Here is a 26,510-nt window from a genome sequence, read left to right as displayed (position 1 = left end):
CGGCCCTCACGGCTCGGCACCGAGTCCGACCCCCTTATTTTCCCTCCCCGGCCGTGGCTCCGGGTTGAGGTACGGTAACTCGAAGTTGGGACGCTCCCACACCGCGACCCAAAGCGTGCGCAGGGAGAAAGCGAGGCCGGGGTCGGTCCCCGCCAAGGACCGCCGCGGGGACTCAGGCCCAGGCCACGCACCTGCTCCCCGCTCCCCGCCGCGCCGCTTCCTGCCCCGCGCGTGCCGCGCTCACGTGACCGGGCCTGGGCGGAGCCTGGGCGGGCGGGGATCACCTGAACAAGGGAGTCATGTGAGCGGGGCGGGGGAGGGGGCGGGGCCAAGCGCGGTCACGTGACGCTGTTCCGGGGCCGCTGCTGCTGCTGCTGCTGGTGCCGCTGCCGCCGCCGAGCCCAGCCGAGCCGCGCGCCCCTCGGGCTCCTGCACCGCTCCCGCTGCTCTCGTGCCCCTCTCCGCCTCTCCGCCTCCAGCTCAGCCTCCGCCCTGGCTGCACGACCATGTCCCGGCCGCGGCCCCCGGCAGCCGCGCGCCGCTAGCTCCGCGCTCGCCGCGCAGACCGGGCCGGGCGCGATGGGGGCCGCCGTCGGCCGGGGCGCCCACCTGGGGCCCGCGCCCGCCGGCCGCCCGCTGCGCTCCCTCCTGCTGCTGCAGCTCCTGCTGCTCGTCTGGGCCCCGGGATCCGCGCTGGCCCAGGGCTCCGAGTTCCCCGAGCTGTGCAGGTGGGTGGCCCGCCGGGGCGCAGGCTTCGCTCGCGGTGCCCGGGGCGCGCAGCTGGGCTGGGTGGGGGGCGGGGGCGCTCTGGGGAGAGGCTGGGCTCCCCGAGTCGCCTTTCTTCTGGGTTTGGGTTCCCCCGGCCCCGAGGGAAACTTGCCCGCGTAGTGGCGAGGGATGAGAGACCGAGGGTCGTGCGCGCGCGGGCGGGGGGCGCGGGGGACTCGCCGTCCTGGCGCTGGCCCGGGGGGCCGCTGCCTAGCCACTTGTGGCTGTCACTAAGTCCGGGGCGTCTTTGTGTGCGAGCAGCCGGCCGCCCGAACCCAGCCGGTGTCACACTGCGGGCGCCCTCCGCCCAGCTCGTGCCCTCTCACAGCGGAGCGCCTGCGAAAGTTGGAGGACGCAGGAACTACAGCTTCGCTTTGTTCCCACTCCACGTTTTCCTCAAAGTTCACCAGCTGGTCTCTGGAGAGGGCCCTTAGTGTGGAAGGATACCGCACGAGTGGCCTTAGAGTTGGAGGGGGGTGGTGGTTTCATTTGCTAATTGATTTCCTCCGTGTAGGTTTTTCCTTTTCTCATTAAAGTAGCTTTTCTGCAGAAGGTGGCTGACTTTTTTTTTTTTTTTTTTTGATCAAGGGACTGGAGGGTGGTCATCCTGTATTGGCTTTCAAGACTTTACTCTTCACATCTCCGAGCCTAACTTCCTGTCTAGTTGCTCACATGATGTCATTGTCTCCAGGGTGGATTATTCTAGTGGAGCCTTTTGCTCTGGGAATCATGATTGTATAATCGCCAGTCCCATCGAGGGCTGTTAGTGTCCTACGCGGGCGAGGATGGGAATCCCGGGGCTGGGGAACTGCCAGTTAGGAGAATTTTCGGACCAACCTTTTGTGGGCTGTTTAGGATGATGGAGAAACCAACTTTTATTTATTTATTTTTAAACTGTGGTAGAAGGAAGCAGGGCGAAGAGTTCGGAAAGACCAGTGAATTGGCGCTTCCAAGTTAATATCTCAGAATGAAGTTGAGCCCGCTTTGAGCTGAACTTTGAGTTTGTAGTGGGGTTTACGGGATTCTTAGTTTTCCCTTCTATCAGACATGGTCTAATTTATACCCCTGAGTTTAGAACTCGCAGATATCACTGTTCTGAGCTCACAAAAGAAATTCTTTGCAAGGTCCGTGTTCTTTATTTCTTTTCCCTTTTGGGGGAGGAGGGAGGAAAGGCAGACTGGAGCGTTTACTGCACATTAGTTAATAGGTTAGTTGACTGCTCTGAGATACATATTACACAGCAATGAGTGTGGTACACGGAAAAGGGGGTCGACTTCTGCGAGGTCAAGCTGCAGCTAACATTTAAAGGAGGAGGTTTTGGAATAATGGCTGCTGCGACCAGTCCTGTCGGGAAGAAAGTAACTGGACTAGTGGTCTTGAAGTCTTGGTCCTGTTAGCAATTTGGAATTTATTTTTTAATAGTTAAGGTTAAAGTTGGTTTTGATTGCAGAAACATGTAAGTGGCTGATAGGAGGTTGGGCGGGGGGGCTTAGTTTCACCAAAAGCGACTTGAATTTGAATCTGCCTTTGTTAACCTCCTTTTCGAGTGGAACATGGCTTCTGGGTCCAGTAGGAAATGGCCTTTGGATCTTCAACTTCGCAAATGCTAGAGAGTGCTCTAGGGTGATATGCGTTGTTAGTGGGACAAATGTGTCCTCTGCAGGCTTAGAATATCTTTAAAATTGGCGTGCTTGCTTTTTCTTCCAGATTTCCTTAGGACAGCAAATCTCCCCGTCCATTCAGGGGTGGGCTTGGACACATTTCTTTTCCGTGTCTGTTACTGCTCTGTGGTTTTGTGTTGAGATTTCTCCAGAGCTGTGCATAATCTCAACTTTAAACTTAATATTCCACCAAATGAAATTCTTCCTGTTTTTTCCTGTTTTAAGTGAATACCTTGGCTTAAATGCTTGTTAAGACATTTTTTGGGGGGGAGTGTCAAAAATCTGTGTGTACTTTTATGAGATAACGTTGGCTAAAATTCCTTAACTCTAGCTTATATTTGGAGAACAGGAATGCAAGCTGATAATTTTTTAAATCCAGCATGAAAAGTTCTACTTAGTATCACCAAAGCGGGTTGTGTTAAGCTGTCTTTTTATTCTGTCTCTGGGAGTCCATTTGTCTGAAATGTGAGTGACCCACCCAGATCCCCCCCCGAAGTATGAAAAGCAGACTGTACAAGTGTTACTCTTTGTGTAGCTCGTCAAATGGCAGCAGGCCCCAGGTAGACATCCGCAGTAGACACAAGGATCACATCCCAAATACTTGCAAATTGCTTGTTTGTAACACAGAACATACTTTTTTCCACCGAAAATTCTCTTGTTCGTTGTGGTTTGGCATCTAGGGCAGTCACCAGAAACCCGTCATCCATGCCACAGTTTGTAGTGCCCAGACACTGTACAGCTTTAACAGTGCCCTGCTAGTAAATTGTCATTGTCTCTCAATAAGAGAGTTGGGTCCCAGGAAGCAACTTCTCTCTTACCCAGTTCTCTAGAACCAAAAAGGGTACTTTTCATCTGCGATCCCTTAGAGCCAAGAGGAGGGAAGTTGAGTAGGCTTCAGGGTCACCTGGTGAGGCCCGTGGGTGAGGGCAAAGCCGAGGGCCAGCTGTGGGCCTGCTCTCTTCTGGGGTAAGGAGGTGGCAGGGGTGTGGTCCTGGTGCAGTTAGTTCCTGGGAGGGGTGAGGGAAACCGCAGAGAACGACTGGAACAGCATTTGTGCTCATGGAGGAGAGAACGGGTCTCTGTGGGTTGTGCACTGAAAAGCAGGGGCAAGAAAGGCAGTTTTCCCAAAGGCATGGGGCTCTACTGAGTGTTTCACATGCCGCTTCTTGAACGCCCGAGTCGAATGTTTTCTAAGACTCGAGATGATTGCTGTGCCAGGTGAGCCCTGGGCTGGAGAAGAAGTTGGTGGATTCTTCGTCACTCAGCTGTTTTGGGAGGTGGTGTGCTAGTGGAAAGAACGTGTTTCCTGAGGCCAGTGTGACTGGCTGTGGGTCTGGCATGGACAGAGGTCCCGAGGAAGAAGGAGTGTTAGTGCTGCTGAGGAATGTCTGGAGGTCACTGGGGCTGGAACAGTGAAAGCAAGTGGTGGGAGGGCAGAAGCCAGGCCATGCAAAGTCATCAAAAGTCACCCAAAGTGACCAACATGCTCTCTGCTCGTCTGTAGCCTTACTCATCACTGTGTGACTTACACTTCGGAAACTACCATTTTACATCATATATGGTAGATGAATTTCCATTTTGTTGAGGTGTTAACATCCTAAGGGGTCCTAACAGTTTACACTAGTTATAAAATAATGCATTGGGCTGCTTGATTTAAGTAAAGTACTTTATAATTTATTCAGAATAAGTTTCCCCCCAATTGTTTGGGTACAAATGCTGGAAAGTTTTTATTATATTGAGAACAAGAGAATAATGAAGCCAGCTGGGAGTTGAGGCTGGTTTGGTTGCTGTCTCTAAGGAGATTTTTTTTCCTGCAATTTTTCTGAAGGAACAATGCTTATATGCTTAATTTGGGCCACATGTTAAACCTGGACCGCATCCATTTGTGTGTGCAATTTCTTGCAACAATAAGTGTGTGTAGAAGCCCAAGGTTGTCAATTTTGGGTACATTAGATCTCATGCATTAATTCTTAGAACAGCATCCTGACAAATTCCTAGGAAATGAATTCTTGGAGGGATTTCACATCTTTTATCAGTGTTTCATAGAAGGATTTTTGAAAGATGGGGTTGAGAAAAATAATTCATATGTTCTCGTCTTTATTTTGATCTCAGCATGTAAAACTGTGTCGTGCTGGTCAGAGGATTCATTGGGGTCTCAGAACGGGGACTTAGTGGCAGAAAGTAGCTCATTACTTTGGAGGTAACATTCTTTTTCTTTTTTTCCCGCCCCCCTCCGCCCCAGTTGTGGGGATCTGTCTCTTGGTAATGCCCCCATTGGTCATTGACGGCGTATGAGAAGGTGGAAGTGGCTGAGATTGGGTGTACCTGTGGGTCCTTTGTATCTTCCTCATAGCTGACTCATGACCATTGAGGGACAGAAGCCTGAAATTACACCGATAGTGTCTCCTCATCTTTAATCCTGACGAGGTGACATAGGATTCATTTATTCCTCAATAATTTCTTAAGCAGAGGGACAGTTGGGTGGGGCCAGAGCTGAAATTGGAGCCACCACGAATGGAATGGCATGGTGTTGAAATCCCAGAAGACTGTGCTGGCCACGATTGCTCTCCCTAGGGAGGCAGCAACCATGCGCACCCTTCTTCAGTTATTTTTGTTAGTTTTAAATAATGTCATTTTAGTTTTGATTTTCTCTTTGATCTAAAAATAATCTAGGTGTTAAACTAGCTTTTGGCTATTATAACTAAAAAGCTGTTGAGTATTTGCACACAAGATTTTGCATAGACTTTCCTTTTTTTCTTAAGTAGATATGTGGGAGTGTCCGACTATTCGTTTTGCATTGTCTGTTGTCCATTTTGCATTCCCACCAGCGTTATGTGAGAGTTTCAGTTCTCTGCCCTTGTCAACACTTGGTCTTATCAGTCTTTTTAATTTTAGCCATTCTAGTGGGTTTGTAGTGGCATCTCAGTGTGGTCTTAATTTCCATATCCCTGCCTCATTATGTTGACTGTCTTTTCATGTGTTTATTGACCATTTGGACAGCCTTCAGTAATGTCTACTAAAACCAGTCTTTTGTCACCCTCCTCCCCAATTCTTTTGGGGAGGGGTCATCTTAACAAGTTTTAAGAGCTCTGTATGTGTTTGAGTACAAGTCCTTTCTTATGTCTGTGTAATGTGTACTGTGAATATTTTTTTTCCCTTTTTATTAATTTTTTCAGCGTAACAGTATTCATTCTTTTTGCACAACACCCAGTGCTCCATGCAAAACGTGCCCTCCCCATCACCCACCACCTGTTCCCCCAACCTCCCACCCCTGACCCTTCAAAACCCTCAGGTTGTTTTTCAGAGTCCATAGTCTCTTATGGTTCGCCTCCCCTCCCCAATGTCCATAGCCCGCTCCCCCTCTCCCAATCCCACTACTGTGAATATTTTTTCCCAGTCTTTGGCTTGCCTTTTCATTTTTAAAATATGTACTTTGATCAACAGATACTTTTAAATTTTGACAAAATTCAGTTTATCTTTTTTTTTTTAATGGTTTGTGTTTTTTGTAACTTAAGAAATCTTTACTTATGCTAAGGTTTCTCAGTCTCAGCCCTAATGACATTTAGGATGGGTAATTCTTTGTTGTGGGGGCTGTCTTGTGTATGGAGGATGTTAAATTTCATCCCTGTCCTCCATCCAATAGATGTCAGAAGGGAACCCCCTGCTCCCACCCCAGTTGTGACCAACAAAAATGTCCTCAGACGTTTTAAATGGCCCTTGGTGGACAAAATTACCTCCAGTTGAGGACCATTGGTCAACTCAAAGGTCAAACAGATTTTTCTCTTATGGTTTTCTAAAAGTTTTATAGTTTTAACTTTTATGTTTAGCCCTATGTTCAATTTTTTTGGATTAATTTTTGTGTATGATATGAGGAGAGGCTGAAAGTTCATTTTTTCATGAATATATCTAGTTCTGTTTACTAACATTTTATGTAGGATGATTAAAGCTGTTTTTAAGTGAGACTGGACGGTAATTTTCTTTGCCATGCTGCTCTTGGCTGAGCTTAGCATCAAGAATATATTTGCTTTGTGGAAAAAGCTAGTTAGTTTTTAGTATTTTATATGCTGTGGGAAAGTTTTGTGTAAGATGGGTGTTTTCTCTTCCTTAACTGTTGGTAAAACTCACCAGTAAAACCATCTGGGCCTGGTGTCTTTGAGAAGGTAGAGTACTGTGGAGGAGGAGTTTTGCTTATGCTTTCAGTTTTACCTTCTTTATGTAGCTAGTCAGATTTTCTAGTTTTTCTTAAGCCACTTTACCAGAAGTCTGTATTTCTCAGAAAATTGTCATTTTAATTTTGCATTCATATATAAATGTACAGCATGCTACTCTTATATTTTTGAAAATACTCTTTGTCTCTCTAGGTGAATTTTAAAAAAGTTCTGATGTCTGTGCATTTTTGTCTTCATATTTAGTAAAGATTTGTGTACCTTTTTTGTTTACCAGCTCTGTCACTGTTTTTATTAATTTCTGCTTTCTCTTAGTAACATATTTGAAAAGCTTAGATCTTTTTAAGTCTTTTTACATAATATTAGATGAATTTAAAGCTGTATGTTTCTTTGTTCCAAGGACCGTATCACTCAGAGCTTTGTTACATATTTGTTAACCCTTAAATTCTAAATAGTTTCTTTCAGGAATCTAGAAGTTCTAGCTGTTTCAACTTCCTGAACCTATTGGTTGTTTAGAATCATTTTTCTCTAGGTGAATGGATAATCCCTACCCCCCCCCCCCCCCATTGTGGCTAGTGAATGGGGTGGAATTTATTGACATTGCCCTTGTGGCTTAGCACCTAGTCAAGTCGAGAGTGTTCTGTGCATTTGGAAAAACTGTTCTCCATTTGGGGAAAAGTTTCTGTAATTGTGCTGTTCAGCTTTTCTTTATTGTAACTAATTCTTTGTCCTGCTTGACTTGTCTTTAATACTTTGTATCTGGCTACTACTTAGTGTTCCAGGAGAAAGTCTTGTCTCCCCTCTCCCAGCTTTAGCTATTTTGTTGCTCGTAAGCTCTAAAACTTTTCTGTTTTTTTTTTTAAATTTTTATTTCAACAACTTGATGTACAGTCACGACTGCCTGTGAATCTATCTCTTTGGCTGCCACAGTTTTCATCGTTCCTGGGAAGATAGGTTGTAAAGTTCTGCTCCGATTGCCCTATTAATTCTCCTTCCTTGGGCCTGTTTTCTTTTGTTGGTAGTTTGTCCTCGTTTTCATGGCGTTGGTGCCCTTTTGATGATTGGTGATTCTTGATTGTGGTCTTGGTGGTGAGTCTCCTTTTGGACATTTGTTGCCTGTCCCGGTGCAGCTGTGCAGGGTAGGGCTGGAAGCAGTTGTTGGATCTTGGCTCTAAACGGTTTCGGAGGAGTTTGGGGGGATGGGCGAGGCGGGCCTCTGGCGGGTGCATCTTGGTGTCTGCTCTGCAAATCTCGGGACTTTTCTGCCCTCGCAGGTATCACCCCCAGCCCGCGCCTGCCAGGAGATAGCTGATAAAGCCGTGTTGATCGCAGTTGGCCAAGTGCAGTGTGTCCTGCTTGCGGCTGGAGACTCGCGAGCTGGAGTGTTGAGCTGACTTTGGCAGCTCTCCTCTCTCTGGGTCTCAGTTGCATCCATGAGAGAGGGCAGTGGCTGTCTTAGGTTTGAATTTGGACCCCTCCTTTGATTGGTTGCTAGGATTCAGCCCAGTTATGGGTCCTTTCGGGCCTTAATTTCCTTTTGTGTCAAGCCAGGGTGCTAGTCAAGTTTCTAGGGTCGGTTTGAGGGTTCAAATGCATTTCAGTGCCTTTCCCAGCCTCAATGTTCGCAAATGGCGGTGGCGGTGATGATTACTTTCTGTCTGTGAGCTGGAGTTGCTGCATTTATCTTCGTGGTATTTTTAGCCCGTTACCCTGCACCCCCGGGGTTCTCTATTAGTGCCTTGGGGTTTCTGCCTCAACCAGAGAGCATTGCTTCTTTAGCCGCTTTCTCCATTGGCACCCCCCCCCCCCCCCCCGAAAGACTCCTTTTGAGAAGGAAACGTTTCCATCGTCTGAAAAAGTTTAGAAACCACTGGACTGTGTGATTCTCGGGGTCCATTTTGCATCCAGAATTCTGCGGTTCGGAGGTATGCATCCTTCAGGATTCCTTCAGTTGCGAGCTGCGGAAAGCCCCACTCAAATTCCCTTAAACAAGGAGGAGCTTCATGATGGGAGGTGTAGGCTTTGGGCAGATGCCAGATGCCATATGTCAGGCCGGCCCTGGGCCCCTTCCTGCAGTTTTCTTGGCTTGTCTTCCTTCCTGGGGTGGCTGCAGCAGTCCCACCGTCCAGGGAGAGAGAGAGCCTCCTTGTTCATCTCCTGTCCGGGCTAAGAAGCCCCAGCTGACTTTTGTGTGGGTGTCAGTGGTCAGCAGGGGCCCCTTCTTAGCTCTCCGTGGGTTTCCCTGGATGGAGGGGGATGGGAGCTGGATTCCCAGCGGCCTGGCGGCAGTGGGAAGGGGCATGGGAAGGCAGGCCAGGGTCGGGGGGATGGACGTGCAAGCACTTCCTCAGCTCTGCCGGGCTGCTCAGCTGCAACAGCTGCTGCTGGAGAGGATTTTGAGGTGCCCAAAGCCCTGTGTCATCTGCTTATTTTGGTCTCTGCGTTAGCCGGCGCGGGGGACAGGTCGGCGCGCACCCTCCCCAGCGGCAGAGGTGGGGGGGGGGGTGCCAGGCGCTCCAGTTCCTTTGAGACTGAAACTTGCCCTTCAGAGCAGCCGGAGACCTTTGGGGGGGATTCTTCTGTGAGCTTTTATGTGCTCTTGAGATCTGCTGGGGCAACTGTCCTTCGCTTAATGGGTGGAGGGCAGCTTCCTTGGGTGGAGAGAGGAGATCCTGACAAGCATTACGGTGCCCAGGGGGCCAGGAGCATTGTAGGAATTAGAGAGATCCGGACGGAGGAAAGTGGCCTTTGAAATCTGGTTGCCCGTGGGCAGCCTGGGAGGGAAGTGTCGGAGTCTTTTCAGTCAGAGCCTTTGGGCTTGAGTGTGCAAACCCTCCTCAGGGCCCGCCAGGAGGATGCGCCCTTGGATTTGGTGTGTAAAATTCACTGTTGCCATCTGTGGGCTCTCTCCACTCTGAAACCAGTTACATGTTGTGAAATGATGTTTTGTCCTGAAAACAAAAAAACTCCCCCGACACTCCCTGGTCTCTGCCCCTGGTCTGAAAACAGAAAGCCAAACCACCAGAGTGGAAGTGCTAAGAAGTGGATTCCTAGAAGTGACAGGGCGCATCTCCACTGAGTCACCCTCTCCTGTTCCTCGGAGGCCCCGGCCTGCTGCGTGCTGCACACGTGTTCCTCACCACAAACAAAGCGAGAAGCCAACGTGGCTCTCTTTTCCGTCTTTGTAGAGTTGGCCTTGGGTTGACACTTTGGTGGGAAGGGCTGCGGGCGGGGCCCCTTCGTAAGGAAGTGAGCCCTCCTCCGGGCCTCTGACGTACAAGCAGAGACCACGGAGGCGGTGCCTCACACTGGGGACCGTGTGTCAGGTGCTCTGGCGGGGAGCACGCTGATGTGGCTAGGACAGGGCACAGGCAGGGGCCGTTGTGGCATCTGAGGGGACAAGAGGAGAGGGCTGGAGGGGAGGTGGGGAAGTAGCCGGGGGCCAGGTCCCATAGGCCATTGAAGTGACTCTGGCTTTTATTCCAAGGGTGGTGGGAGCCCTGGGAGGATTTTGAGCAGAGGAGTGACAGAGGGTGGCGGTGGCCAAAGGAGAAAGCTGGGACTTGTGATAGACTAGGTGGGCAGTTACAGTCGAGTGGACCAGGGTTGTAGCAAACGGTGGTGAGGAGTGGTTGGAGTTGGGTATTTGGAAGTTGGAGGTGATGGATTTCCTGATGATTGCTTCTGGGATGTGTGGAGAGAAAGCACAGATTTCACTTTAGTCCGCGCAGTTGGAATTGCTCTTTTCAGAGCTGGGGAGAGCCATGGCAAAGGCAGATTTAGGGGGAAGACAAGGCGTTGGTTTGGCCATGTTGGTGCTGAGATGCGTTCTAGCATCTGAGTGGGGAGGTCAAGTGGGCAGCCAGACTCTGCCTTTAGGGGTTGAGGGCAGTGCCTCGGGCTGTGAATGGCAGTTTGGGGGCTGCTGCATAGCTGGAAAACACTGGAACGAGTACTTAGGGAGTCGTGGAGGCCAAGTCTGAGGGACCCCATTCCTGGAGGTCTGCCGGATGCCGGGGAGCTTGGAGGGGAAGCTAATGAAGAGCTGCCAGGGAGATGGGATGAGAACCAAGAGAGCACGGTGTTCTGGAGGCCCAGGGAAGATGGGGTTGTAGGAAGAAAAGTGGTCGGGTGTGTTGAATGTGGAGCAGTTGAGTAGCACGAAGACTGAGAAGTGACCAGTGGGTTTGGCAGCGCAGAGGTCTTTGGTGATGATGACACAGGTTTTGGGGGAGAGGTGGGTGAAAGCCCAGTTGGCTTTGAGGGAATGTGAGAGCATAGGCTGTGCACACAGTAGGTTTGGAGTTCGCTGTAAAGGGATCAGAGCTGAGGGCGGGTGCTGCGCTGGCGTCTGGGGCCAAGGGGAGTGTTATAAAGAGCGGGGTCTCTTGCAAAAGGTCGGTGTGCTGAAGGGGGTGATCTGGCACAGAGAGAAAGGGAGAAGAGAGAGGACACACAACCCGGGTGCTGTCCCCAAACAGGGAACAAGTCTGGCAGCCAGGGCGAGCCTCGGTGGAGAGAGTGTGTGAGGACGGTGCAGGTAGCCGGGTAGATTTGATGGAAATAAGGAAGTTTCTGTTTTAATTTCCACAGTGAACCAAGAAGCAGGATATCTGCTGAGGGGGGCAGTTTAGCAAATGGCCGCCTTTTCTCTTCAGGTCCCATTCGGTTGGTGACGCTTCTCCTGTGGCCATGTGGTGGAAGCGCCTGTGCTCTGAGGTAGGACAGGCCTCTTTCAAGTGCAGGCTTTGTCCCTTTCTCAGCTCCTGACAGGAGGCAAGGCCCCCGCACCTCAGAGGGTCGTCGTTCTGTGTCTGAAGAGGGGACAGCCCCTGCCCGAAGAGGTTGGGTGAAGTTGAGTAACCGTGTTTGCAGATCATTCAGCCAAAGCGTGGGGCACAGAATTGCCCGACATGTTTCCTGTATTCTTCAGAGAGGCTCTTGAGGGTGAGGTGAGGTACTGCTGTTCTTTTGAGAGGAACTCGTGACGGTGACTCCTGGCCTAGCACTAAAGCGGTGCCCTGCGCGCACGTTTCCTTTTCCCCGTCGGCTATTGGGGTTCTTCCGAGCTGCAGGGGCCAGTCTGACATTTGAACCCAGCATCTTCAGAGCAGAGCCGTTTCTCCTGTGGCAGCCGCACCGGCCTGGTGACGACCGGCACCTGACAGCGGCCTCGTCCGTGTCGCGGCTGAGTGGACTGCCCCGCGGCCGGGAGCGCAGACCTCCCTGGTGCTTTGCTCTCTGCAGGAATGGCACCGGGCGGGAGGGTTTTCTGGGACACTGCTGACCGCTTACGAGGGGACGGAGCACTACGCTTTGAATCCTGCGCCGTGGGCTGGTGGGTTGGCTTTGAAAGCGGTTGAATTCAGGCATCCGTATAATTAAGGGGGTTTAGCCTGTCGTCCGACTTTTCTTTATGCATATGAGGAACAAAGTCCGCGAACATCCAGGTTAATTACTCTGATTTTGTAAAAAATCCCCACAGAGGGTTTAGAGTTGAAATACAGGCCCGCATCCTAATGGCGGACCTGACCCGAGGGAAAAGGCCACGGCGTGGCGCAGGAAGGACAGGCGGTCCTTTTTGAGAGGTTTGTGTTGTGGAGGGGCCCTGGCCAGTGGCCTGGGAATTCCACACCTCGCCCTGCGCTGGCGCCTCCTTCGGAAGGGTATGTGCCGTCCGTTTTCTCCTGCTCCCCTGCCAGGGTTTCAGATTCGTCAGGCCTCTGTTCTGGTGGCAGCTGGTGGCTACGTGGCCCAGGCGTGGGTAGGCCCAAAGTGGCTGTCTTGTCCTGAGAGAGCCCAGGAGGCGGCGGGGTGTTTGTGCGTGTTTGTGTGTGTGTGTGTATATATGTGTGTGTCCTGAGGGGGCCCCCCACCCCCGCCCTCCCAGTCTCTGTCTCGAGCTCTCCCAGCTCTGTGGAGATGGCCCAAGATAAGGGCCTGCCCCCTCCACTTCCTGGCCGCTGTTACGTGACATTCCTTTGGGAGGCTCTAAGCCAGTGTACCTTTTTCTGTAAACTCCATTTTGAAGCAGCCCGAAGCCTTCTATCGATCAGATGAAAGCCTTAAATCCTGGTCCCTCAAAAGTTCAACGTTCCTGGTCATGCTTTCCCTCACAGTGACTTTGTGCAGCAGCTGAGTTTCATAGATGAGGAAGTCGGGACTCGGGAGATTAAGTGTGTCCCACACAGCTGGTCAGGGTGGGGCGGGACTTGGAGCCATGTCTGTGGGCTCCTGCCACTTGCCGTGGCGCCTTTCCGAGTGAGGCTCACCTCCCTCTCTATTTCCCACGACCCCTGCTCAGGGTGCTGGTTTGAAAACTTTGCTGGGCCACCTCCTCACCCATCCCCTAGCGCCTTGGGCTCTGGTGCTGACTTAGAGCCTTTCTTCCAGCTGGATCCCTCTCTAGCCAACTGGCTTCTTGCTCCCCGACCCGGTGTAGCCACCCAGGAAAACCAAAGACTAATGTCTGGCACTTTCTTGCCTTTTTTTTTTTTTTTTGTTCAGGCCCCATATCTATATCCACAGCGTTGTGGGTTTTTTAGAATAGGAAGTGAAGTACTTCCTATATAAGCTTTTGCCATGCTGTGTCAAACTCATGTGTCCCCTGGCCTTGAGACCAGGATGCCAAATCAGATTCTTCTCTCTCAGTGTCGGCCACAGAAAGTTGTTGACAACAGTGGTTACATTAAGCTCTTGACATTCTGCTGCAAGTGTCCATTTTGGAAATCCTGCCTCTTTCCGTGCCCTCCTTTCCCCCTGCATCCCCCCTCCCCCCTTCTTAAGTTTAGGAGACTGTTCCAGATTTTTGAAGGTTAGAGAGCTGGATATACGAGCTGAGAAACTATCTGGTAATGATAAGAGGCAGAAGTGAGCCAAACGATTTCCTGAGTATTCTGCAAGAGGACTTGGATGCAGGCCAAAAATAGGAAAATCTTTTTTTGATGTTCAGGTTGGAAAGACTTTTCGCTTGTCCCTAAAATTTTAGATTTGCTGCTCACTCTGGATTCAGAAAAACATTCCTCTAGCCAGTTACTCAGTTACTGTGCTGTGTGAATTTAGCCGGTGTGTTACCAAGTTTTGTGTTTTGTTTTTTTTTCTTGAAGAAACCAAATTATAGATTCACACATGCTTATTAATTTTATTACTGATTCCATCATACCTCTGTACGGCTTTATAAACCAATCATTAATTGTAGGCCAGCAATAAAAAGTTTAATAGCTTCATGACCATGACCATAACCCCAAGACTCATGGAGTGTGAGGGAACTGAGGTGTAGTTCAGGGTGTGACTTGGTGGCAGAAAGCGTGAAGAATCACATCGGGTTCGTGGGGCTGTTTTGTGTTGGGGGGAAAGAACTCAGTCTTCTAAGATTTTTTGTTTTTCCTCTAAGAGGTTGGGCATATCCTACATTTTATAACGGAATTTCATGTACTCTATTTTAGATGTTAGTGGTTTTCAAAATGAAAGAAAGCCAAATTCTATTTTGTAAGAGATTGCAGTTTTGCAGATACTCGGTGATCACAGAGAGGAAAACCCGAGAGGTGTCCCAGAAAGACACCAGCCTCCAAGAGTTCACACAGTTTGTCCAGTTGTACCTCTCTGGCTTTTTCTTGTGACTTTCCTTTCTTTCGGACGGACGTATCGGCCTCGTTCAGTGGGCATGGCCCTGCATTTCTCCGTTGGGCTTTCCGGACTCTGGGCAGTTGTGTCTGGTCAGCTGGCTTTGCTGCTTCGCCGTGCCCCTGGCTGGGTGTGTTCTTGCCGGGCATGGGTTGTGCATGTGGCCTTCGCTGGACCGTGTTGGGAAAGTCGAGATGCCTTCCTGTCTCGGGCTTGGTTGACAGTATGCTACTTGTGTGCCTCCTTCTCATGGTAATCTGCCAACACCTTTCAGGATATTATGAAATTTAAACCAAATGAGGTTAAAATGGAACCTCTGTGCCACTGAACAGACACGGACTGACTGTGGTCGTCCAAGACACTTTCGGCTGAGGCCGAAGGAGTTGCAGTCGGGGCTGACAGTTTTATGCTTCCTTTAAGGGAACGACTCAGCCTGCGTGCGCACTTTTTGTGGTGAAATCAGTTGTCCACGTTTAGGGCATATTTCAGGAGCAGAATTCGCTTTAACATCAGAGATGTCTTAAAGACGTTTGCCTTGTGTGTGACTTCTGCCCCCGTCCCTGTTCCCCATGGGATCTGAAGGAGGGACGGTAGGATGTTTCCCAGTGACTGGTGACACGGTCGGACTCTTGGCTGGGGCATCAAAGGGCAGCTCTCTGCTGAGCCGAGTCCTCCATTTGAGGGAGAGTGAGTCAGAGATGAGTGTCCCTCTCGCTGAAGCCCTCAACCAGCTGGGATCCACGAGGCGGGCGAGGGCAGCTGTGGGAAGGGGGCCGAGGGAAGTGATCCGCTTCCTTAGAAGGCACTGGGTGAGGGAAGGGTTTGCAGAAGGCGGCGCCTTTGGTGGTTGGCAGTTCAGAGTGTGCGGGAGAGCGCCGACGTGCACGGGGTAGGGAGCAGAAGTGTGAACGTGCGGAGGAGAACCAGAGTCGGGAAAGCTGCGGTCTCTCGGGCAGTGCGGCCCGGGCAGTCTGCGTCTCGCACAGGCTTGCGGCCTTTCCTCGGGGGCCACCCTCAGGTGCATTCGCTCGCACTGGGCGTGTGCGCAACGCAGGATCTGTCATTTTAGCGGCGTTTATTGTGACAAGATTTCAACTAGAGTTCTGTGGACTGTTTTGTCGGTTGCAGCGTTGTAACTGACTGTTTTCTGGGAAGTTAAAAAAAAACTTTGAAGAATTGAAAGTCAATGAGGCAGCTCACCTTGGTGGTTCAGCACTTGCCCTTGGAGCTCGGACGGACCTGGCACATTCCATACCTGCGTGACTTGGGGCGAGGGGCTCGATCTTCTGAGCCTGGGAATCTTTGGCTCCCAGGCCGAGGTGCTCAGGACGGTGGACGAAGGGTGGCTGTGCTGGGAGGGCTGCGCCGGGCTCCCATCCTGGCCCACGGTGCCCCACGGTGCTCTGTGACTGCCCCGAGGTGCTGGGTAGCTGGGGACGCCTAGGGAGACCCACGTCGTGCGCGGGCGTGTCAGCGGTGCTGGCGTCCAGCTGCGGGTCCAGGGCGCTCGCTGGGTCTGCACGCGTATCTAGGAGTGTCAGGTGTGCATTGAAGTGAACTTGGGTTTTTTGAGAGTCGGAGGGGGCCGTCGGCTTACTACGCTTCTCTCTGGAAAATGGGGTAGAATGGCACAGACCTTGCTTGCTTTTGCTCATTTTCAAAGCCAAGGTTCTCACACAGGTGGTGCGTCCAGAAGAGCGGTTCTGCCGGGAACACGCTGCCTCCTCTGAGGACGTCGGCCGAATTCCACGAGGCTGGGACCGTGGGCAGGGCAGCCGGGTGCTCTTTCCCATTGACCGACTTCTTCCTCCAGCCTTTGCGGTTCTGCCTTCTTCACCTCCTTGCATCCCGTCACTTTCCTCGGAGCGGGCGGGGGGGTAGCGTAGAGCCACAGTGACCTGGAAGACTTGATATGGGGTTGAGTGTTAGAGATTCAAGGAAATGCCCCTGAGCTCTCGTCCCTGCCTTGCTGCGGGAGACCTTCGCCTAGCAGACACACTTGAGATGCACACGTGTGCACTCTCGTGAGTGTGTGTGTGTGTGTGTGTAGATCACATTTCTACACAGCTTGCAAGTATTTCCATCCAGAGGTTTAGTGTAGTATAGATTAGAAACATACTCTAGTCATTCCTTCCTGTGATGAGGGACTCTACACTCGGTATTTTGGGTTGGGTTTGTGGGGGGCATTGAAGGTGCCAGCCTGGAGGGGCTGCCCTGTGGTGAGGGGTTATATCAAGCCCCAGGAGAAAGCCAACACTCAGATACTTTCATAGCCTCATCACTCCTCACTCCCGAGCCCACTTGCCATTTTGATGAATCTTGACAAAGCAGTTATGAAATGCAAAATCAGGAAAGAAAGAAAATCAAACAGAGGAATATTTTTCTTTCTAGGGACACTGATTTCCAGATCATCAAGACAGTATTCCCCATTTTCCTTTTTTTATCTCTTTTTCTGCTCCCTAAACACATACTCCTTACAACTACCTCGTTTAAATATCAGCTCTGCAAAATCAGCAGTGGATTTCTGTTTTTAAGAAAAGTATAGCATTTTAGATACCGTGTGGATTTCTTTAGAGTTGATTCCTAACAGTTGATTCATTCTAAAATGATACCTTTATGTGCCTCGCTCATGTACTTAGGATTGTGAAACACTTTCATGATGCCACTCTTAAGGTTTTAGATTCGATGTCTAGTATCCCAGAAAAATGTCGTCATTGCTCTTGAATAACAGGTTATCATTTTTCTTTAATTAACTGTAATTAATAGAAAAGTTTTACTAATACTTTGCAAATAAAAGCACTAGCTTAAAATTTTAAGGAAATATCCACAGTGTTTGAGTGCCCTTCCTTTAAGAATAAAATCAAACGGTGTGGGGTGTCTGGGTGGCTCAGTGGGTTAAGCCTCTGCCTTCGGCTCAGGTCATGGTCTCAGGGTCCTGGATCGGGTCCTCTGCTCAGCAGGGAGCCTGCTTCCTCCTCTCTCTGCCTGCCTTTCTGCCTACTTGTGACCTCTGTCTGTCAAATAAATAAATAAATAAAAATCTTTAAAACAAAACAATAACAAATCAAATGGTGCGGTTGAATCTGCAACCCCCCCCCCCCCCATGTAGTGGGCCTTCCCCATCTCCTGGACCTCATCCCCGCTTCTGCTGCTCTCTTCCTCGACCTGGCCCCAGCCACACTGCCCTCTTTTCCATCAGGGTGCTAACAAGTCCATTCCCTCTGCGGGGCCTAGCAGTGGCTAGCGCAGCTGCTGGAATATTCTTCCCACCATATCTTCCCCTGAGTTGCTCCTTTTTATTCTTTGAGTCTCAGAAGACTTTTCAGTCTAAATTGGTCCTTGCCCATTTTCCAGCACTCACGATTTCATTTTTGCCAGAGCACTGAACTCAGCATACTAGTATGTGAATTTGTTTACCTGTTTATTTTCTGTCCCCCCGCCCAGTACATACTGGGTGGGGCGGGGGGGGGGCAGGGATTTTCTGGTCTGCTTTGATCACTGCTGCACTCTTGAGTGCCTTTGCAGAAAGTCCTTAAATATTTGTGAAGCAAATGAATAAAGGTTAGTGAAGGTCAAAGGAAACAGGCCTTTATTGATGACTTTCTCATGCCTGGTGGTACTTGGGGTATTTTCTTTTGCCTTTAGCCTTCCTGCCTTCAGGAGATAACTATAAGGGGTTACTGATAAAGAGCTGAGTTCAAAATGGGTGCTTGCTGGAGGGAAGAAGGGTAGGGGGATGGGCAAAATGGGTGAAGGGGAGTGGGAGGTACAGGCTTCGCTTCCCCGTTTCATCCCCTTTCACGGGGATGAAAGGCACAGCGTAGGGAACAGGGTCCGTGGTATTGTAATAGCCTTGACTGGAGGCAGGTGGTAGCTGCACTTGGGGTGACCGTAGCATAAGGAATAGAGATTCTGAATCACTGTGGTGCACGCTTGAAGCTAAGGTGACACGGTGTATCAACTACACTTGAAAAAAGAAGCGACATTCAGTGGTAACCGCTTACGAGGTTACCTCCAGGCCTGTGCCGTGGGAGCACACCGGCCTGTTTTTCAGGTTCCCAGCCGGGGCTGTCAGAACCAGGCGAGCGCTGGGCCACCCTGCCTGAGTGCTTCCGTGTGCTAATGTCCCTTTGCTTCTCGGCAGCTAAATTTGATCAGCCCTAGGTTCAGGGGAGTGCTTGGCTCCTTGCCTGTCAGCAACCCCACTTTTGGGGCTCCTTCCTTACTGGACAGGGCTGTCGGGGGAGGGGAGGGCAGGGCTGCCTCTAGGCAGGGAGAGCCACGTTGCCTTGTGTTTCGTGCAGTCTTTGTCCCGAGGCCCAGGGGAAGGCGGGCTCTGGGAAGATCTCGGCTCCTTCTGTGAGCCGGTGCTTTGTACCATCAAGGCGGTCCTGCTTTGGGGAGATACACTCCCACACCTGAGTGGTCTCGGCTTAGCCACCTCTCCCCCAACCAACTCCCGAGTAGGCTGAACCAGAGCAATTCATATGTAACTTCTCTTCAGCAATGCAGTTGAATTAATACAGTATCTTCGCTTTTTGCAAGGAGCTTTTTAGTTACTTTCCTCATTTCCTGTCTTTAGCCTTGCTGAGGAAATGACCCCAATTTTACAAACGGACAAAACATTCTCTCCAGGAAGAGTGGAGAATTGAGAATAATTGTTTTGACAGAACTGACAAACCATTATTTTGTCCCAAGTATGCAGATTGACTCCTGAACAATTAACTCAGTATTTACTTTGCCAGAGGCTTGAATGGAGAGTGAGTTTTAATGCATGTTAAATGCTTGATGGACTGGATCAAGCTAAAGTAAATTTTGTCTGATTTTGAGTCAGATAGTTGATTTATTGCACAACTTCTTCTTGTTAGTTTGGATCTGAACTGTAGCCATAAAAGGTAAAACCAGAAGGGAATTGTCTTTCACGCCATAACTAGTTTTCATATAACATAAAGTTAAAAACGGTCCTTTGGCTTTTCAGCATTCCGGTGTGATTGGAAGGGTTACTATCATATATTCAACATAATTCTTGAGCAGTTACTTATGAGAGTTGATGTTGTTAAATTGTAGAATATTTAAGTATTTTGATGATGGTCAGTCTTGTGGCAGCTTCAGGGCGGATTGAACCAGAACGAGGTGGTATTTAGTGGTTTGTGCCCTGGCTTCTATTCAACTTAACATAGTTTGACTTTAGTATTTTTGGCCAATGAAAGTATGTCTTCTAGATTGTGGTAGTCTTGAGTAAAAGTGGCTTTAATGTGAAACTAGGGAGAAGTTTAATTATTGGCAGCTCAGTGACAGTGACAAATTGTTTTTCTTCCTTTCTAGTTATACATGGGAAGCTGTTGATACCAAAAGTAACATGATTTATAAGATCAGCATCTGTGGAAACGTGGATGTTGCCCACTGTGGGCCATCAAGTGCCATTTGTATGTACGACTTGAAGGCAAACACCTATCATTCTGTGGGTAAGTAGCACTGCCCTTAAATTACTGGATGTATAGGATCCCAATTTTGCAAAAATGACTATAGCTATCAACACGTAAGCTTATATAAGCTTATATTATGTAATATACATTTTCTGTTCTATCGCGTGTTAAAAGTAAGAATTTACATGTGTCCAGCATGAGATCAGATTAGGTTATTTCCATCTAGCGCAGTAAGTCATGAAGAATCAGGAAGAGTCATGCACATTTGTATTTATTGATACAGAAGGCTGTTTCCTAGATGGCTCTGCCTTCTCTTGTTTTTCTCAAACCCGGTCTTTACTCTTCTCCCTCTTTCAGGCTCATTTCTTCTAGTGCCCGGCCCCTTCACCCCGTCTGTGTCTGCTTTCCTCTGTGCTGCTTCGAGTCTCAGGCTGTTACTGTTTATGTGCGATCAGAGGTGGTCATTGGTTTTAGGCTTTTAGTAAAAATTGACCAGTCCAAAGGACTGCCAGTCCAGGAGATGAAAGTACCAACTTTCCTTTTTTAGGGCTCATTTCATTTCCCCAAATGCCCAACTTTTGGGTTAGGATCCCTTTCTTCTGGTGAGGAGGATGGGTTCAGGGTGGTGGACAGTGGCAGCCCTCCCGAGTCACATGGAACAGGAGATGGGGAGATGCCTAACGGAAGAGGTGGGGGGCTGACCTGCAGGTGTTTCCCTGGGTTTGGTGGCATGAATGTCCGCGGCGACCTTGGACCAGGGCATTTTGAACAATGAGATGTGATGGTGAAGCACAGCCATGAGGTGAAGACTGTGTGTGACTACGGCCAGTGTGGTAGTGGGGAGAGGCTACTTGGCAGGTTTTTGGAGTTTGGGAGGGTCAGCTTGCTGTGGTAGCTCTCTTGTTTTGAATGAAAATTCCTGAACATGGCTAAAGGGCTTTTTAGAAAGCAATGTTTGGAGTGACAAGAGTAAGGTCTCTGTGGCCTGCTGGTGGAGGCAGCTTCTGTTGGTTCCTCTCTCTGCCAGCAAAGGCACTGTCTGGACTAGAAGCACTGGTAAGAGGGAAGCGAGGCTCGGGGCAGAGATCTGAGAAAGCACCAGGTTCTGAACTCTTGGGCTGGACAAATTTTATTTTGTGACCTACTTAAAATCGTGCAATGAGGTGGCCAACTTCCTGCTGTTCTATTTTGAGATTTGTGCAGGGAGGCCACAGGTGGGCCTGTTGGTCACCGTGACTGAAGTTTTCAGAAAGAGGAAAGGGAGTCTTCCTCATGACTTTATTAAAATATTTGACAATAATATTTCTGGCTGATGAGAAGTGCAGTGTAAGGGATGGATACTGGATGCAGATAAGCAAGTTTCACTGGCAGGATGATTTGTGAAGTTGGAGAGGCTGGACAGAATTATAGAATGACCCATGGTGGGTTGGCTTTGAAAGCCCGGCAGGAGAGTTGATTTTTTTCTGAGATGTGAGTAGTGGATCCATTATAGATTCTTTGTGCCAGGAATGGGGGAGGTGATCTGCTAAAATGTGTTTTTAGAAAGCTGGGCCCAAAGGAGTAGGCGGTTGGCTAAAGAGGAGAGGCCAGAAGTAACTAGCTGAGTTAAAAGTTAAGGTACAGGTTGACTGTGAGGTGAATGAGCACTTTCCCATCTCCTTTGACTCCTAGACATGCGTGACACAGATACTTTCCTAAAGGGAGAGAAGGGCCTGCTAGATGGTGGACCCTTTCTGCATTGTCCCTGTTCTTCACCTCAAGAAAGCAGACTAATTTGATTGAATGCGAATGACCTTACATTAGTACACAGATAATCTTGAATCAGATCTGATTTTGCCAGTTGGTGTTGCATAATAGAAATAACGGAATTTGTTATAAATTTGGTTTCATAACTAAATAATAACTAAATTTGTTGTGCATTTATGTGCCAGGCATTATGTTTTTTAAATAAAATATCTTGTTTAGTTCATTCAAAACTTTCTGAAGTAGGTGACTTCATTTTCCCTTTTTCTAAATGGAGATACAGAAGGCCAAAATGGATACGGGAGCTTGTCAGAGGTTGCATGATTATGGATTCAAATGTTGACAGGTGGACTCCGGAGCCTGCGAACTTATTCTGGGCTGTGTTGCTCTGTGAGTCATAGGGTGACACTTGACAGTTGCAGAGCTAAAATGGGAACCATGATGGGAAAGCCAAACTCCTGGCTGTGAGAGGACAACTGAGAAACTACCTTCTTATGAACTTGCTAGAAAGGAAAGGAAGTGAATTTTGAAAACAACCACAAAAACTGGAGCTCCCAGTAGATCAGAGGAACAGAAAAGCTAGTATAGCAGTAGATTGAAAATAAATGAGCACTTCAGTATAACCACAAGTTGGGGTGTAGTTTAGCTATTTATCCATTAGGAAACCACTTTAGACCTTTCCTTCACATCCTATAACAGAATTTTCAGATCAGTTAAAATTAAAATGACAATAAAACATTGGGAAGAAACCTAGCAAAATAGAAATATAATCTAGGGGAGGTAGGAGCTTCTCTTAATAAACGATACGACAGACAGACAACCCAAGAAAAAAAGGCAAAGTCTGAAGACAGGCAATTCACAGAAGAAGAATCCCAGATGGTCAGTACAACTTCATTAGTAGCCAGGTATAAATGCAAATCAAAGCAATAACGAAATCTCATTTTTCTTGTATCAAATTGGCAGAAGTTTAAATGCTTGAATCATAGAGCATTGGCAGGGAGCCTAGAAACAGGCACATGCCTGTATTGCTACGGGGAAGATGGTTGTAACTCTTTTGGGAAGATAATTGTTGATGTGTGTTTTATGGACCCACAAAGGCTGCTTTTGTACTTAGAAATGAATATTAAGACCTCAACTTTGGTTTAAACAATATTACATTATTTTTGATTAAAAAAAATCATATATTAGTTCTTCCTTAGGCAAATGATATTGTTCCATATATAAATCTGGCAGAGTTTAGCAGTCATTTTTATGGGACTCGTGAACAGCATTTGCAACCTTGTTGAATTGTCTTTGCCCCAATTTAAAATTTCTACGTTTTTACATTTTACCTATTTGATTTCCTTTTAAAGTACTTAATGTGTCTGATCTGACCGTTAGAACTTCAGAACTAATAATTATAAATTCAGTAGTTTAAATTTGTAAATACAATTAGTCTGAAATTCTCTTAGATGTTCTAATACCGTGTCACAAGTCTCAGTTGGTCAGTTATAAGCTGTGGACGATTGGAGTCATGACACTGAACTTTGCCAGTATGCAAAAATACCGAATACACTCACATTTCTTGTGCCATCCCCAATGTTAATTCTTTGGTCTTAATTTAATTAATCTTTCCGAGGGTTAGAAGCTATACATCTACTTCAGGAAGCCTATTACCAGCCCACAGAACTGAGGCGTAACACACCCACCAGGAAAGAATGTTAATTGTGGTTACTTACCGCCAAAGCCTGGGATTCTGACTGGCTTCTTGTTGATGACCTGGGCAGGACACAGGGAATCCCGTTGTGGTTGATGCATCAGGAGCCTTCATTTACTCTAAGGAGGCTGGCCCCTTACTTCAGATGACATTTGTATTGTTCATATTTTGTGTGCACTCAGAGAACTCTGGAACAGCCATCCAGGTTGATTGTTGGATTGAATTCTGCATCTCTGACTCTTAAGATGTAAAAATTTCTTTTCCTCTTAAGCCCTGTATTCTCTCATTTTCTTAAAACTGTATAATTCTTTTGGATATTTAAGATGATAATCTGGTTCAGTTTTAGATAGAACTCACGTTTTTGTCTTATTTATGGCCTCTCTTGATAGTCCAACAATAGCTGTTAAATTTTAAAGCCTATATTCCCATTACCTACTTTTGTAAATCCTACCAGTAGAGAAATTAGCACTGTACATAGATTTTGGTACAAGAATTTTTTTTTTTTTTTTTTTTTTTTTGGTAGCAGTGGTAACTGCGGCAGATACGCTGGTACAACCTAGCTGTATGGGGCTGGTTTGGTAAATTGTAACATATTTTATTCTGATTTACTTAAGTCATATCTTAAAAGATATATGTATAAATTATATTTTGAAACAGCCAACACTTAATATCCATTTATTTATTTATAACAAATACTTGAATGAATCAGTCACTAGAACAGACAAAAATCCCTTTTCTTGTGGACTTACATACCAATAGAGTGGGGGCTAGACAAACACAAACAGTGGCTAGGTAGTGTGCTAGAACGTGATGAGTGCTGTAAAAAAGAAAAGGAAGGAGAGTCAGGTGCTGGAGGTCTTAGGAGTGTGTGTTCAAGAATATTAAATGGGGGTAAGTATCGCTGAGAAAGTGACATTTAAGCAAAGACTTAGAGCTGAAGGAGTGAGTCAGGTGGCTCGGGGAACAGCCAGTGCAGGGGACAAGGGGGAGTATCTGAGTGGGGAGGGTAATTGGTGGTAGCAAGAATAGAAATCTCTTTTAAAGAGTTTTAATATAAAGAGGAGCAGAAAAATGAGGCAGCAGCTGGGGGGGGGGTGGGAAATTGGGTAAAGAGGATTCTTTCTTCATTTGGTGAAAGAACATGTGAATAGTACACGTTGAAGGACACGACACAATAAAGAAGGGAAAGGAAAGTGGGTAACTGGGGAAGCCTTGCCGGAGCACATTGGTGACTAGCATGGGGAGGGCTGCCTGCCTGCCTGACAGGCTCTAAGCGGTGTGTTGGGGAGGCCGGGTGGCCGTCCGGAGGGCCCTGAGGCTGCCTGCGAAGTCGGGATCGCCAGGGCTTGCGGCCTCAGTGAGGCCGAGTTGCGAGCTCGGCTGGGCTCGGCCGGGGACGACGAGGGTTGCAGGCGAGGCCTGGTAGGCCTGGAGCGCGGCCTGGTCTGGCGGGTTCGGGTGAGCGCGGCCTCACGCGTAGGGTCTGCAGGACCCGGCGCGGCCTGGCCTGTAGAGCGTGGCCTGGTCTGGCGGGTACGGGCGAGCGCGGCCTGGCGGGCCTGGCGCGCAGGGTCTGCAGGACCCGGCGTGGCCTGGCCTGTGGAGCGTGGCCTGGTCTGGCGGGTACGGGCGAGCGTGGCCTGGCGGGCCCCCTGGCGCGCAGGGTCGGGAGGACCGGGCGTGGCCTGGCCTGTAGAGCGTGGCCTGGTCTGGCGGGTCCGGGTGAGTGCGGCCTGGTCTGGCGGGCCCGGGCGAGCGCGGCCTGGAGGGCCCGGCCTGGAGAGCGCTGTCTGGCGGACCCAGCGCGTAGTCTGGCGGACCCGGCGCGGTCTGGCGGACCGGGCCTGGAGACCGAGGTCTGGCAGACTCGCCACGACCTGGCGGGCCCGGCAAGCGCGGTTTGGTCTGGCGGGCCCAGGCGAGCGCGGCCTGGTCTGGCGGGCCCGGCCTGGAGACCGCGGTCTGGCGGGCCTGGAGGGCCTGGCGGGCCTGGCGCGCGCAGCCTGGTCTGGAGGACCCGGCCGGGAGAGCGCGGCCTGGAGGACCCGGCGCGGTCTAGTCTGGTGGGGCCTCGCCAGCGCTGTCTGGTCTGGTGGGCCCGGGCGAGCTCGGCCTGGTCTGGCGGACCTGGCCTGGAGAGCGCGGTCTGGAGGACCCGGCGCGGTCTGGCGGGCCCTGGTGAGTGTGGCCTGGCGGGCCTGGTACGCAGGGTCTGTAGGACCCGGCGCGGCCTGGCCGGGAGAGCGCGGCCTGGTCTGGCGGACCCGGCCTGGAGAGCGCCGTCTGGTGGGCCTGGCGCGCGTGGCCTGGTTTGGAGGACCCGGCCTGGAGACCGTGGTCTGGAGGACCTGGCGTGCGCGGCCCGGCGCGGTCCGGAGGACCCGGCGCGATCTGGCGGGCCCGGCGAGCGCGGCCTGGTCTGGCGGGCCCAGCGAGCGCGGCCTGGTCTGGCGGACCCGGCTTGGAGAGCGCGGTCTGGTGGACCTGGCGCGCGTGGTCTGACGGGCCTGGCGGGCCTGGCGGGCCTGGCGCGGTCCGGCGGGCCCAGCGCGTGGTCTGGAGGACCCAGCGCGCGGTCTGGCGGGCCCAGCGCGCGGTCTGGCGGACCCAGCGCGGTCTGGCGGACCCGGCCTGGAGAGCGCGGTCTGGAGGACCCGGCGCGGCCTGGCGGGCCTGGGCGAGCGCGGCCTGGTCTGGCGGGCCCGGCCTGGAGACCGCGATCTGGCGGGCCTGGCGCGCGCAGCCTGGTCTGGAGGACCCGGCCTGGAGAGCGCGGCCTGGAGGACCCTGCGCGGTCTGGTCTGGTGGGGCCCCGCCAGTGCGGTCTGGTCTGGCGGACCCGGCCTGGAGAGCGTGGTCTGGCGGGCCCGGCGCGCGGTCTGGAGGACCCGGCGCGGTCTGGCGGGCCCGGCGAGCGCGGCCCAGCCCATTTGGCGCCGTCCTCGGGAGCTGGCCGTGGGCCTGGCGTGCTGGCCGCGGCCCCGCAGTCCTCACCCGGCTCTCGTCCGGGGAGGACGGCCAGGCTGGCCGGTTGCCGCGGTTGTCTGCCGCGGTTCGCTGCGGCCTCTCCTCGAGTGCCCCGGTTGGCAGCCGGTCCCGGCCACCGGGTGGAGCGGGCAGAGGAAGAAGGCGAGATGGACAGGCGGGTGCGATGCTGATGGGGGCCTGGCGCTTAGGGATGCCGGTGCCCCGTGCCGCGGCGGCAAAGGTTGGCTGGATCCCTCCCAGCCCGAGGCCAGGACCCTCTGCGTTTCCTTTTCAGGGCGGGCCCAGCTGTTAGGAGGAGCCCCTGGGAGCTCTGGGCACAGGGGCCGGAAGGGGCTGCTGTGTGGGGGGACGGGAGGCGTGGGGGAGGGTCTTCAAGGTGGGGGGGGACCGTGGCCTTTGAGCGCCCCCTTCTGGCTGCGGCGTGTGCAGCTTGCTGCAG

At 50.5% G+C, this 26,510-nt stretch overlaps 1 protein-coding gene across 1 annotated transcript in view; it reads left to right on the top strand.

Annotated features, from left to right (window-relative positions):
- The first annotated feature begins 372 nt into the window (after positions 1-372).
- The window catches only part of IGF2R (insulin like growth factor 2 receptor), a 97,110-nt gene continuing 70,972 nt past the window's right edge, over positions 373-26,510 (top strand). Inside the window, exons 1-2 of the mRNA XM_046004396.1 lie at positions 373-728; positions 19,544-19,683. Of these exons, the coding sequence (XP_045860352.1) occupies positions 580-728; positions 19,544-19,683 (289 nt within the window). The 5' untranslated portion in view covers positions 373-579. The remainder of the gene's footprint in view (positions 729-19,543; positions 19,684-26,510) is intronic.

The sequence above is a fragment of the Meles meles genome, chromosome 5 (genome assembly GCF_922984935.1).
Source record: "Meles meles chromosome 5, mMelMel3.1 paternal haplotype, whole genome shotgun sequence".
NCBI classification, from domain to species: domain Eukaryota; kingdom Metazoa; phylum Chordata; class Mammalia; order Carnivora; family Mustelidae; genus Meles; species Meles meles.
This window is presented reverse-complemented; position numbering and strand designations above follow the sequence as displayed.